Source organism: Populus nigra, chromosome 1 (assembly GCF_951802175.1).
Source record: "Populus nigra chromosome 1, ddPopNigr1.1, whole genome shotgun sequence".
NCBI lineage: Eukaryota > Viridiplantae > Streptophyta > Magnoliopsida > Malpighiales > Salicaceae > Populus > Populus nigra.
In genome coordinates, this window is record NC_084852.1 from 37,105,043 (window position 1) to 37,117,096 (window position 12,054).

The 12,054-nt window shown below is 32.7% G+C and overlaps 1 protein-coding gene across 1 annotated transcript; it reads left to right on the plus strand.

Annotated features, from left to right (window-relative positions):
- Positions 1-1,674: 1,674 nt before the first annotated feature.
- Positions 1,675-8,137, plus strand: LOC133694886 (uncharacterized). The gene is made up of 15 exons (XM_062116582.1): positions 1,675-2,210; positions 2,289-2,350; positions 2,704-3,591; positions 3,744-3,810; positions 3,899-3,961; positions 4,937-5,000; positions 5,102-5,195; positions 5,271-5,354; positions 5,439-5,528; positions 5,647-5,674; positions 6,081-6,575; positions 6,660-6,721; positions 7,194-7,303; positions 7,398-7,485; positions 7,567-8,137. The coding sequence occupies exons 1-15, from the start codon at positions 1,754-1,756 to the stop codon at positions 7,879-7,881; spliced, it is 2,967 nt and encodes a 988-aa protein (XP_061972566.1). The 5' UTR covers positions 1,675-1,753; the 3' UTR covers positions 7,882-8,137.
- Positions 8,138-12,054: the final 3,917 nt, after the last annotated feature.

Below are 12,054 nucleotides of genomic sequence, written 5' to 3' on the forward strand. Positions count from 1 at the left end.
TGTAAACACAGGGAAGTTAATAATTGTAAATTAATGTACTTTAGATGTAATATCCATCTTCATTTGCACTCTTAAAAGAGAATCGATCAATTATAACCTCGAGAATATACACAAATGCTGCGCTCTATGAGCTGATTCTATTAATTTTAATAACCGATCTACACGCAAAATCTGAAAAATCATGATAAGTAGAACATTGTGAAACAAAAACCCTAGAAACCATGAAATCCAGAATTCAATTTAGGAGGGTTTTCGGATGGTGGAAAACCATCAGTCTCAGGTCACCACCGCTGGACTGACTATGGTAGTAGTGTCCAGCTTGATCGCTGCAGCTCTTCTGGTCGTAGCCCTGCTCTCCAAGGCCATGCAACTCCCAAGTTTCTTCTCAGCTATAATTAAGCTACGATTTTGAACTTCCAACTTCGCATGTGCTGCATCCTCGTCGTTTATAAACTTAATCTCAGAACCATGTGACAAAAAGTTACATGCTATCAAACTTTTCAACAGTTGACTGAAGCAACTGATCATTGAACATTTTCAGTAGTTCTTAATAAGCATTGATCAGTAATTAGAGAGTAATACTCTATCAAACCAGGAAATTCTTGGGCGAGAGTGTGATTTGATCAAAGTAGTAATACTTTTCAGTTATACCTCGTGATCATAAAAATGTATTGATTAATTAAGATATTATTTATTTGATAATTTGATAATTTATTAATTTATATATTAGTTAATAAAAGATTAATTTATCAATTTATTTTCAAAGCATTTTTTTGTATAAATTAAATAGAACTAACTAATTAATTTTAATTTCGTGTCTTTTTTTTTCTTTATTTATCTGAAATATGCTTGCAATATCTAGACTATTGTTGTCTTTTTATATATTTATTTTAATCTTGGTTTTTATTTTATTTGATACCTTCTTTTAATAAATCTTTTTTAAAATCTTTTTTTATTTATGTTTCAATTAATATCCATCTTCTATAATTTTTTATTTTTCTTAGTTAGCTATTTTTTTAATAGAGATTTGTTTAAAATTATTTTGTATATATACAACTTATAAAGATATTATTCCAATTTATCTATGAATTTTTTTATGTTTTATATCAATGAAATTTATTTTTAAAATAAAAATATATTTATTTTTAGATAATATTTTTAATATGTATAACCTTACATAATATTTTTTTTTATTTTTATTCTATTTAATTAATTTACTTGTATATCTATTTTTATTATCGATTGGATTGAATGAATAAAAAAATATTTTTAATGACTAATTCAGTAATTATAACTGATTAAATATCTTATTTTTATGAGATAAATATCTTAATCTATATATTTTATTTATTTTTTTAATTTTATTTTTAGTTATGGTTAATAATTTTTTATTTATTTATTTGCAGAGATTCATATAGCTAATAATTTATTTAATTTGATTCTTATATTAGTTTTTAAATTGACACTTCTAAATTTTTAATGGCAAAAAATACATAAAAAAACCCTGCCTAACCAATTCGTTTTCTTTTTAAAAATATATAACCCGAGATAAATCACATGGCAAATAGCGATTGCGGACAATAATCCTTTCCAAAATCCAAACTCGAATTTTAATTAAAATTGGCGGGAAACTATTGCCAAATCTCAAAACATCAAAACTCCCAAATCCGCGCCTCTCTCTCCACATTTCTGCAAATCGAATTATGTCCAAACCCTAAAACACTCTCTCTCTCGCTCACCACTCAGACTCGCTATGCAAACTCAGCTCTACAATACGCAACTCGCCCTCATCGACTCCCTCTCCACCACCACCACCACCACCACCACCACCACCGAATCCGATTTACAAGAGAAGGCATGGCACATCCTCGCACTCCTCCTTTCAATCGGCAACCCAACTCCAGCTCCAGACCTCGCATCTCACTGTACTCTTTTCAATGCTTCACCGGATCTCATCGAATCTCTCTGCTCTGTCCCTAACTCACCAATCACTTTGACATCCAACCATGACAATAGTAGCGACAACTTCCTGGTCACCATTTCTCCACTTGGTCTTCTCGCTTTGAATCAATTTCTATCCAATTTCAACTTGATTGAAGCGTTTGCGACTCGGATCTGGCATGCAATCTGCGGCCTCGAGGTTCCTTTGGAGGATCTTGTGAGGATGTATTTTAGGAAACGGAAGCGAATTGGATTTGATTATGCAGATGGTAAATTTCTATTTTATTTTGGCTTTTTCGATCATTGACTTGTTAGATTATTGAATTTATGGTGGTTTTATTATGCAGTGTACGATAAGGATCAAGAAGTTTGTCCTTTGCCGAAAAGAATTCGAAATGATTGCTGGAAGGTAAGTCTTGACCGGTTTACTTAATTATGATTTTTAGCAATTTGCTCGCACTTTTTTTTGGAGTTAAAGCTAAAATCTACAATTTCATTGTGATTGCTTCACTGTAGAAAATTTAACATGGGCTTTACAGAACCTGGAAATGGTTTCGGTCTTTTTCTTTGACCCATGTGTTTGCAAAGCAAGTACATGAGAACTGAGAAGTTTATTAGGAACTTGTGAAAGACTGTCTTAGTAGTTTCTGTTCAAAAAGAAAATCGATGAAATAATTTTTCTGGAGCTAAGTAACACGGTCCTTGTAATACAACCCTGCAAAATCCAATTTTTATGACATGTGTTATTTGTAAATCATGCAGCTACCTTTTCACTTAACCGGGGATGTCAGCAGCAGCATTAATGTTGAGCCAAGTTACATGCTAATCCAGCCAAATAATTCTATTCTTTCACCCGACTTTTTTGTTAAAACCTTAGCCAGCGAATTAGGTTGTAAATTCAGGAATATTGAACATGTAGAAGATGAGATGAATACAGGGGCTATTGTGGAAAGCAAGGAGGATAAAAGAATGATGGCATGTGAGCTTGATGAAGATTCTGCTCTTCCCATTGTAATGTTGGATAGCGAAGCTGTATTCCAAGAGGCTAAAGTGGATGAGATAGATCTTGAAAGTAGAATAGACATCAATGCCACATGTTGCTTGGCTGATGTCAAATGGAGCAAAGCATTTTCGTTGGAGTTTACGAGTATTAATGGTGCTTGTAATGGTACAAATGACTGTCATATTGAAACTGTAAGAACTGAAACCAACGAAGCACTGTTAATTGATTATGGTAAAATGGAAGGGGAAGGCATAAACCATTTTCAGTCAACTAATACTATTAATATGCCACAAGAAAGCAACTTTAGAAGGATGAATGAGCTGAGTTCTCTGGATAAAGAGGCAATAACTAACCATGTGAAAAATCAGGCTAAGGTTTCAACTACTGAGCTTTGTGTTCCTCCAAAGAAGTTAAAAGACTCAAAACCCTCCACCAAGATTAGGGTCACTACTGGTGTTGCTGCTTCTCCAAGACAGCAAGCTCTCTGCCAGTCCCTAGAGCAAAAGAAGGCTGTTATCCCTCCTAAAGAGAACCAGCGCGGGAGGAAGGATCACATGAAAATCAGCATGGGGCAAAAATCAAAGCAGACATGCAATGATATTCATACTAAAGAAAGAAAGAAGGATTGTGCCCTTAATTCTCCCAAGGTAAGCTTGACTCCTGCAAATTCCATGTTCGTAAGCTTTACACATGTTCAGTATGCCTCAATAGTATGTTCTAAATGGAGCTAATTCACTGAGTTAGCTAGTATTAGCTGTCTTCATTTTCATTGATAGATCTATTGATGGTTTCTTTTCAGGATCGAGTGGGATCCAAAGACTTTCCATGCTTTGATTCTTATATTGTTGAAGAGGAAGGAGGCTCAGGTATGAAATCCTTCTTCATTTTCTGGCAAAGCTGGCACATCATATTATGTGCGTTAATTGACAGTCACCTCTTAACCGCAACTGGCAGGTGGTTATGGCACTGTTTACCGGGCAACGAGGAAGCTAGATGGTACCACAGTTGCCATCAAATGTATGTAAGAAAATTCAAATGTAGAATCGGATTAAGGCTAATCTACTATCATTTATAGTTTTTTCTATACATAAGTTATACAATCCATTTATTGTTCATCTCCATCAAGACGTATTTGAAGATCATTTGATTGCCAAAATCCTATATTTAAGGATGGGAGAAATTGAGAATGTTTATTTGTCTGTACTTTTTATTAGAATTACAAGTTCTGACATGAAAATTATTCAGTAAATTAGAAAATGTTTATGCAAATCTCAGATGATGTATATTTAACTCTTTTTTTTTTTTCAATACTGGTGAGTTTTAGGAATTCGAAAAATTTATGAACTCTGTTTCGAACTCAATGAAATCTGCACTGTTGATCATGGAATTAATGAAAATAATTGGGATTTCTCCTGAGTGAATCACAGTTGCAACTCAGGTTACAAGGCTTGTTGTATGCTATCATAATAAAGTTAATCATTGTGGATATTGAAAGTAGTGCTTTTGAGGGCAGAGTTCATATTTTCTTATTTTCCTTGAAATAGGTTGGAATGGTTAAGTTATCACCCCAATGAATGGAGTGGGGCCATGGGGGTGATTGGGGAGTGGAGATCTGGAAATCTATACGCTCTATTTCAGCATGGAGATGCATTCTGCCATATTGTAAATTTGTGTTTCTGCTTTATTCTGTTCAAGTGCATTTCTGCATTTTGCCTTTTATAAATTAAATTTTAGTCAGCAATGATATTGTTATATTCAAGTTAATGTGGATTCTCAAAGCATGTGAATACTCCAAGGAGTTAACGGCTACGCTTCTCATATAGCTGTAAACAAGTGAAGCAACTGTGTTAGATATGCTTCCTGATGCATTTAATTTTTACCTGCTTATACAATAAATGGGAAATGATAAGTCATAGCATTCAGCCTGATTTTTCTGTGGAGGGATAATCTAAAGCACCTACTAATATCCAGCTCCCCTTTTTGGTTCTGCAGGTCCTCATGAGAATGCTCATAGACATCATTTTAGCAACGAACTCAGGATGCTGGAGCGCTTCGGGTAAGCATATAGGGAAGTTTGCTTCACTTGAAAGATGTATGTTGCATTTTGAATTAGGAAACTGATGGTCTTTAACCTGCTAGTTAATTCTTCCAATCCAGGGGCAAAAATTTTGTGATAAAATTTGAAGGCTGTCTCAAGAACCAAAATTCTGACTGCTTTGTTTTGGAGTATGTTGAGCATGACAGACCAGAGGTGATTAAAAGATGCTTCGATGGATAATATCTGTCTCATCAATTAATTGATCTTGGTTTTGCGTCAACTTTTTAGGTGTTGAAAAAGGAAATAGATGTTTTTCAGCTCCGGTGGTACGGGTACTGCATGTTCAGAGCCCTTGCGAGTCTTCATAAACAGGTGAGAAGTTTTGCTCACACATTCTTTCCGATTTGAAGCTTTTTCACAGAAATAAAAAATAATTAGTTCTTTTCATGTTAGTAGGGAGTGGTCCACAGAGACATAAAACCTGGCAACTTCCTTTTCTCCTGCAAAGCCAATAAAGGTTATCTCATCGATTTCAATCTTGCCCTGGTTAGTGACATTTTTTTGGGTACATCTACATGATTATCCAAGTGCCAAACTGTTTCACATCTTCACTGTTCTAAAAGAGTTAGGGAAGCTTATCTTGGTCTTTATTGTGTTTTGGCAGGATCTGCATCAAAAGCTTGGAACAATTAGTAAGCTTTATTCTTATTTGAGATTTTTATATTTAAACATGACATTAGCATGGAATAGTTTAGAGGATGAATTAGTCAGTCTTCAGCTGAAGATTTTATTGTTAGCTGATAATAAGTTAGTAAAGTTGCAAAATGAAATGTCAACTTTACACGTGGACTTTTTTTGCCACTAAAAAACTTGAAAAATTGCTTTTCCCTTGACTTTTTATCTTTTGATCTTTTTTTGATAAACCTTCTAGTTTAGGCGTTTAGACTTGGGAGAAACTTAGCTATTACCTGCTCAATTGCAGATTCTTTGACCATAGGTTTGATGGAGTTTATCATCAAATGTTTGAAAACCTAAATTGATGGAGCTTCTTTGTATAATTTATTTATTGTTGTTGTCATTATTATTATTATTTTGCAGACAAATCAAAGGCAGCTAATGACGTAAGCTTCAATAGTGTTGCAGCTTCCAATGCCAAATATGTTCCTCCTTCGAAAAGTAGGAGGTTCCCAGGTAGTAAATTCTTGGATGCAGTTGATCTGGGGCCGATAAAAGACTTCAAGTCTACTTTGGAGGCCAAGAATGTAAAAAAGAAGGCTGTTAGGAATATTATGATAAGTCAGGGAGCAGATGGCTCTGGTATAACCTCGGTCAAGGATGCAACAAGTGCTAGGACTCCTTCAGCAGAAAGGATGAAAGAGCCTCTGCCAAGCCAAGGTAGGAAGGAGCTTATCAGCTTGTTGCATGAAGCAATGCAGGGTCCAAATCATGAAGCATCAAGTTTTCCAGCTTCTATGAGGAAGAGGATAGCTGCGCCTCCTGGAAAAGTAGATGGACGACATATTTATCTCACTCCAATGCCTCTGCACTCAACTGGCATAACAGTTGCTGGGATTGGCTCAGTTAAGAACAAATGTGAGTTTCTATAGTGTTTGCCTTAGAGAATATATTTGTCAGCACTTCTTTCTCTGTTTCACTAATGAGGTTGTTTGTTATTAGGTGATGGGAAGAACAAGAAAGAAGGCCCTTGTGTTGGAACTAAAGGTTTCCGGGCTCCAGAGGTGAGTCTCAACTGAGATGACATGACTGCGTGTTTTTTTACGTAGAATGGATGGAATTCTACTCCAAGGTTGTTGGTAGATAGTTACATTGTGCACTGGCCATTAAATTATGGGCATAATCGCTAACAGATGCATTTGTTCACGGTATGATCTTATATTGTATGGATTCATGTTCTGATATCTTTCTGATGATCTTCAAAATTAGTCACCAAATACCAATTTCTTTTGTATATGCTTCAAGCTCATGTTAGAAACAAGGCCTAACGTGGTCTTTAGTTAGAACTTGGTAGTATAAATTATGGTCAGGCTTGCATAAAGAATGTGTTCTCCAGGTTCCACTTCCCAACGAAAGGAACGTGTCAAGATTTAATGATAAGAACACCTTACTCCTTAGCAAGGGCATTTGCTTTTTTTTTTTTTATGGTTGTCAAAGTGGTAAAGTCGAGTTTCTTGTTGTGTGTGGTTCACGCAGGTCTTGTTCAGATCTCTCTATCAAGGGCCCAAGGTTGATATTTGGTCTGCTGGGGTCACCTTATTATACCTGATAATAGGAAAAACGCCCTTTTATGGTGATCCCGAACAGTAAGAACATTTTTTTTATTTTTACCTCCAATAGAATTTTGGCGCACTTCGTTTCATCCACTTCTTTTGCTAACCATATTACTGTCGTTATTAGGAATATAAAGGACATAGCAAAGTTAAGAGGCAGTGAAGATCTATGGGAAGTCTCAAAGCTACATAACCGAGAATCCTCATTCCCAGCGGTATTTACCATTACTTGTTTTGATCTTCCATGAATTATGAGAAGAAAATGGATTCATGTTCAGGAGCTCATTCTTTCTCAGGACCTGTATAATATGCAATCTTTGCCACCCACGACAGTTTGGGAATGGTGCAAGCTGAACTCAAAAAGACAAGATTTCCTGGATGCAGTCCCAAGCTCACTTATTGACCTCGTGGACAAATGTTTGACAGTGAATCCCAGATTGAGGATTAGTGCAGATGATGCTCTAAAACACGAGTTCTTTGCTCCATGCAATGAGAGCCTTCGAAGGCAGAAGCTGCTCAGGCAGGGACACAGCTTGGACTCTCGAACTAAAACTCCTTCACATGGACAAAGCATTGCCAGACCTATCAAGATTTCTCAACGGCAACCTTGATCAGATTTATGGACGGTATGTCCTCTTGACTCCATTTGATTTAGGCTAACCATCTACCCATATCTTTTCGATAGGATATTTGCTTATTCTACTGCTTGTAAGACAGTAAATGTAGCACCCTTGGGAGCTTGTCCTTTTTATCCATTGTAAAATCTTTTACGCGCGTTGTACCTTGACTGATTACGAGAATGAAATACATAATTGTACACAAGTGCTTTATTTCCAGAAAAAAGCAAATATGGCTGCCTTACTGCTCTGACGTGTCCAGAATACCTTTTCAACTGTAGTTCCGTTCCATGTGAAGTGATGCCACTTTTTTTTCTGAACCAACTGGAATAAAGATTGTTTTCAGGTGGTGTACTATAATCAATAAATGATAATTGTTCTCTGAGGCTGCTTCTTTTTTGTTTTTTGGGCAAGGGCTTCCTTGTTTTCTTAACACTGTGCCTTTTTTTTTTTTTTTTCCCGATGTAAGCCGCATAGAAGAGCTTGAGCCTTGATGGTTTCTATGTCAATTGTCATAGGAAAAATGAATATGGTCGGGATTTAACGAGACGTTTATGAAGGTTTGATAATTGTTTCAGAATCTATATCTTATATGTTTTGTGCTGTTTTTTTTTAGCTCTTATTACAAGTACAAGCAATCAACTACAAATGATTTTCTGCTTGGAAACATTAATTGCAATTTTTTAGAATGGTATCTTATTATTTAATCCTTGTGTTTTAAATGAAATAATTATTTGACTCATTTGTTTCATATTTGATTGTAACTTATGTGCTTTTGTTGTTTTTTTTTATTAAATTGTTTTATTACCTAAAATATCTTCGTTTGTTATCAAGATTTTAGATCTTATCTACTCTAGACAAAATTAAAAACTCATTTAAAAAGGGATATTTAAAAATTTCAATAATACTAATAATAGTAAACTCTGTTCATGGTACTAACTTTTGATTTTCAAAAACAAAAGGACTAACTTGCAAAATTATAAAAAAAAAAAAAAAAAAAAGAGGCTGAATTATAATATACTCGTTTTATAATGTATAATAAGGCTATACAAGAGTTTACAATCGTTACATTTAAGAAATTCTTATATTTACAAATTCAATAATAAACATGATAGTTAATTGGGAGGTTTTTAGAATTTTATGTGCATGAAATCTACGTGTTTTATAAGAGTTACTTAATTCTTTAATTTTAGAGCTTATTATGAAAATAGAGGATACGGCTAATAGAGGGCTTAGATTTATTCCAAGTAGGCTTTCTACAGGACGCCTATTGTTTGAAAAAGTTAATTGCAATAGATTTTCAAGTAAGCGTAATTTAGGTTTTTTGAGAAAAAGAATGTGAGAAATTAACATGGAATAATAGACTTTTTTAAGAGAATCTTGATTCAATTTTTTAAAATTAAATATTTAAATATAAGACAATGACTATTTTGATTTAAGCATAATAATGAACGAAAATTTAAATATTAACGAGTGCATATATTAAGATACGAAATATAATAGCTATAGAAAAAAAAAACACTTAAATGAATGTGATCTGATTCAATGATTTCGATACTCTATCTAATGCCATTGTGGAATGGTAATTAAATTGCCTGCTAATTAATATTAAAATTTGTGTGATTAATGAAAAGGATTTTGAAATTCATCAAACTCAAATCTGATGCAAAATGAGTTTTTTTTTTTTTGGCTTGAAGAATGGAAATTTAATAGGCAATGAATGCATGTGTGATGTGCATGGTAATCTTGGAAATTAGAAAGATCATTATTGACAATTAATGACTATAAATATATTCACAATACATTTGGTTATTATTATTTTACAGTTCATGCTAAGTTGTGTGTTGGATTAATTTTTTTAACATAATAAAAAATATTCAAATTATAGAGAATTATTTGATATTATTGTTAAATCCAACCTAGTTGGTGAATCTCAAAATCTCTCAATCCAACACTTGTCAAATCTGAGTTTAAAATTAATTGTATGAAAGTTGTCTTGATATGACCTAGTCAACTTAGTTGGTCCAAAGGTAATTCAACTGATCAATAAAAAAAAATTAAGAATAAAATTAAAATAAAAAATAAAATTAACAAAAAAAACCACATAATCCAACTTCTTATCTAATTCAAGTTTAAATTTACATTGTTTGAAAGTTTTCATATAAACAAGTGAATCTCCATAAATAATGTTAGTTTTTTTAAAAAAATATTGAAAAGTTGTTATCGAAGGAAAAAAAAAAAGGGATGGGAACACAAGAGAATGCTTATTGATATATTAAAAAAATAGATGGGAATATATGAATGTGTTATATATGTTTCCATGGTAAAATATACTAGGTTATTGTCCCTTGCTAAACTAAGGATCAGAATAAAAAAAAACTTGAATGCTAAAAACAAATGAAAAAATTAAAGGAAAAAAAAACCTAGATGATAAAAAAACCCTCAAGCAACATTTGTGTTGCATGCTTGAAGTTTTGAGAAAGAAAATATTATATGTTAATCTCAAAGAGTGTATTTTTTGCGTGGAAAAAGTTGTTTTTCTTTGTTATATTGTTCGTAAAAAATGTATAAAGATGGATGAGAAAAATATGAAGATTATTTAAGAATGGTCCATGTCTAAATAAATTACCGAGGTAAAAAGCTTACATGGTTTTGCTAGTCTTTATAAGAGATTTGTTAAGGATTTTAACATACTAACCACATCACATACTAGGGTTGTTAAGAAGTCTATTAGCTTTAAATAGGGTTGTAAACAAGAACATGCATTTAATTTTCTAAAAGAAAAGGCTATGTTCATCATCTTTATTAGCATTACCTCACTTTTCTAAAGCTTTTAAAATTGAGTGTGATGTCTCATGAATATGAATTGAAATTGTTGATGCAGAAGAAGCAACCAATTGCTTTTTTTTAGTGAAAAGCTTAATGGAGCAACATTGAATTACCTAACTTATGACAAAGATCTTTATGCATTCATGAGGACTTTAAAAACTTGAAAACATTACTTATGGTCGAAGGAATTTATTATCCATTCAGATTAAGAGTCAATAAAACACTTGAAACGATATGATAAGTTGAATATAAGGCATCCTAAGTGTGTAGAACTCATTGAAACCTTTCCATATGTGATTAAGTATATATAAGGTAAGGATATATAATGATAAATATATTATCTAAGAGGTACATTATTCTTTATACTTTGAATATGAAATTACTAAGTTTTCAGTATGTTAAAGATTTGTATGTCAATGATAATGATTTTGCTAATTTAGATAATGTTTGTGAGAAATCAACATATGGTAAGTTTTATAGATTTGATGGTTATTTATTTAGAGAGAATAAACTGTGTGCGCGTAATAATTCTATGTGAAACTGTTCATATGTTAAGCTTAAAGGGATAGTTTAAAGATTACTTTGGTCTTATAAAGATTTTAGAAGTTTTGCAAGAACATTTTTATTGGACTAAAATGAAATGTGATACAAAAAGGGTGCGTGATAGATGTGTCATGTATAGGCAATCAAAATCTAAGATCTTCCCGTATGAGTTTTATAATTATTTACTTATGCCTCAAAAATATTGGGTAGATATTTCTATGTATTGTTTTAGGTTTATCTAGGTCAAAAGGGGTAGGGGTTCTATTTTTTGTTTTTGTTGTGATAGGTTTTTTAAGATGCTAAATTTCTTAGCTACTTTTAAAAGGTTCTGATAGGAAAGCTAGAAACTAAGTTATTGTTTTTTACTATATGTCATCCATAAACGAATATTCAGATAAAAAAATAAATAAGACTTTAACTACTCTATTGTGTATTTTCATTCAAAAGAATATGAAAAATTCGGAGGATTATTTGTCATTCATTGAATTTACATATAATAATTGTGCATTCTACAACTAATCATTTACCATTTAAAATTATTTATGGTTTCAATCCACTACTATTTGGATTTGATTCATTTATCTGTTGATGAAAGAGTTAATTTTAATGGTAGTAAAAAAGCACTCTATGAGAGTGTTTGGCAATATATTGAGAAAAAGAGAGAATTATATACATCTAAATCTAAAAAGGCTATCCAACATGTTATTTTTGAACCAGATGATTGGGTCTAGAAGCATATAAGTAAGGAAAAATTTCAAGCCTATAAAAGATTTAAGTTATAGCCTAGAAGGGATA

Coding starts and splice junctions, on each gene's coding strand:
- LOC133694886 (XM_062116582.1), top strand. CDS start 1,754: ATGCAAACTCAGCTCTACAATACGCAACTCGCCCTCATCGACTCCCTC. Junction 2,211..2,288: donor TGGATTTGATTATGCAGATG/GTAAATTTCTAT, acceptor TTTATTATGCAG/TGTACGATAAGGATCAAGAA. Junction 7,486..7,566: donor GAGAATCCTCATTCCCAGCG/GTATTTACCATT, acceptor ATTCTTTCTCAG/GACCTGTATAATATGCAATC.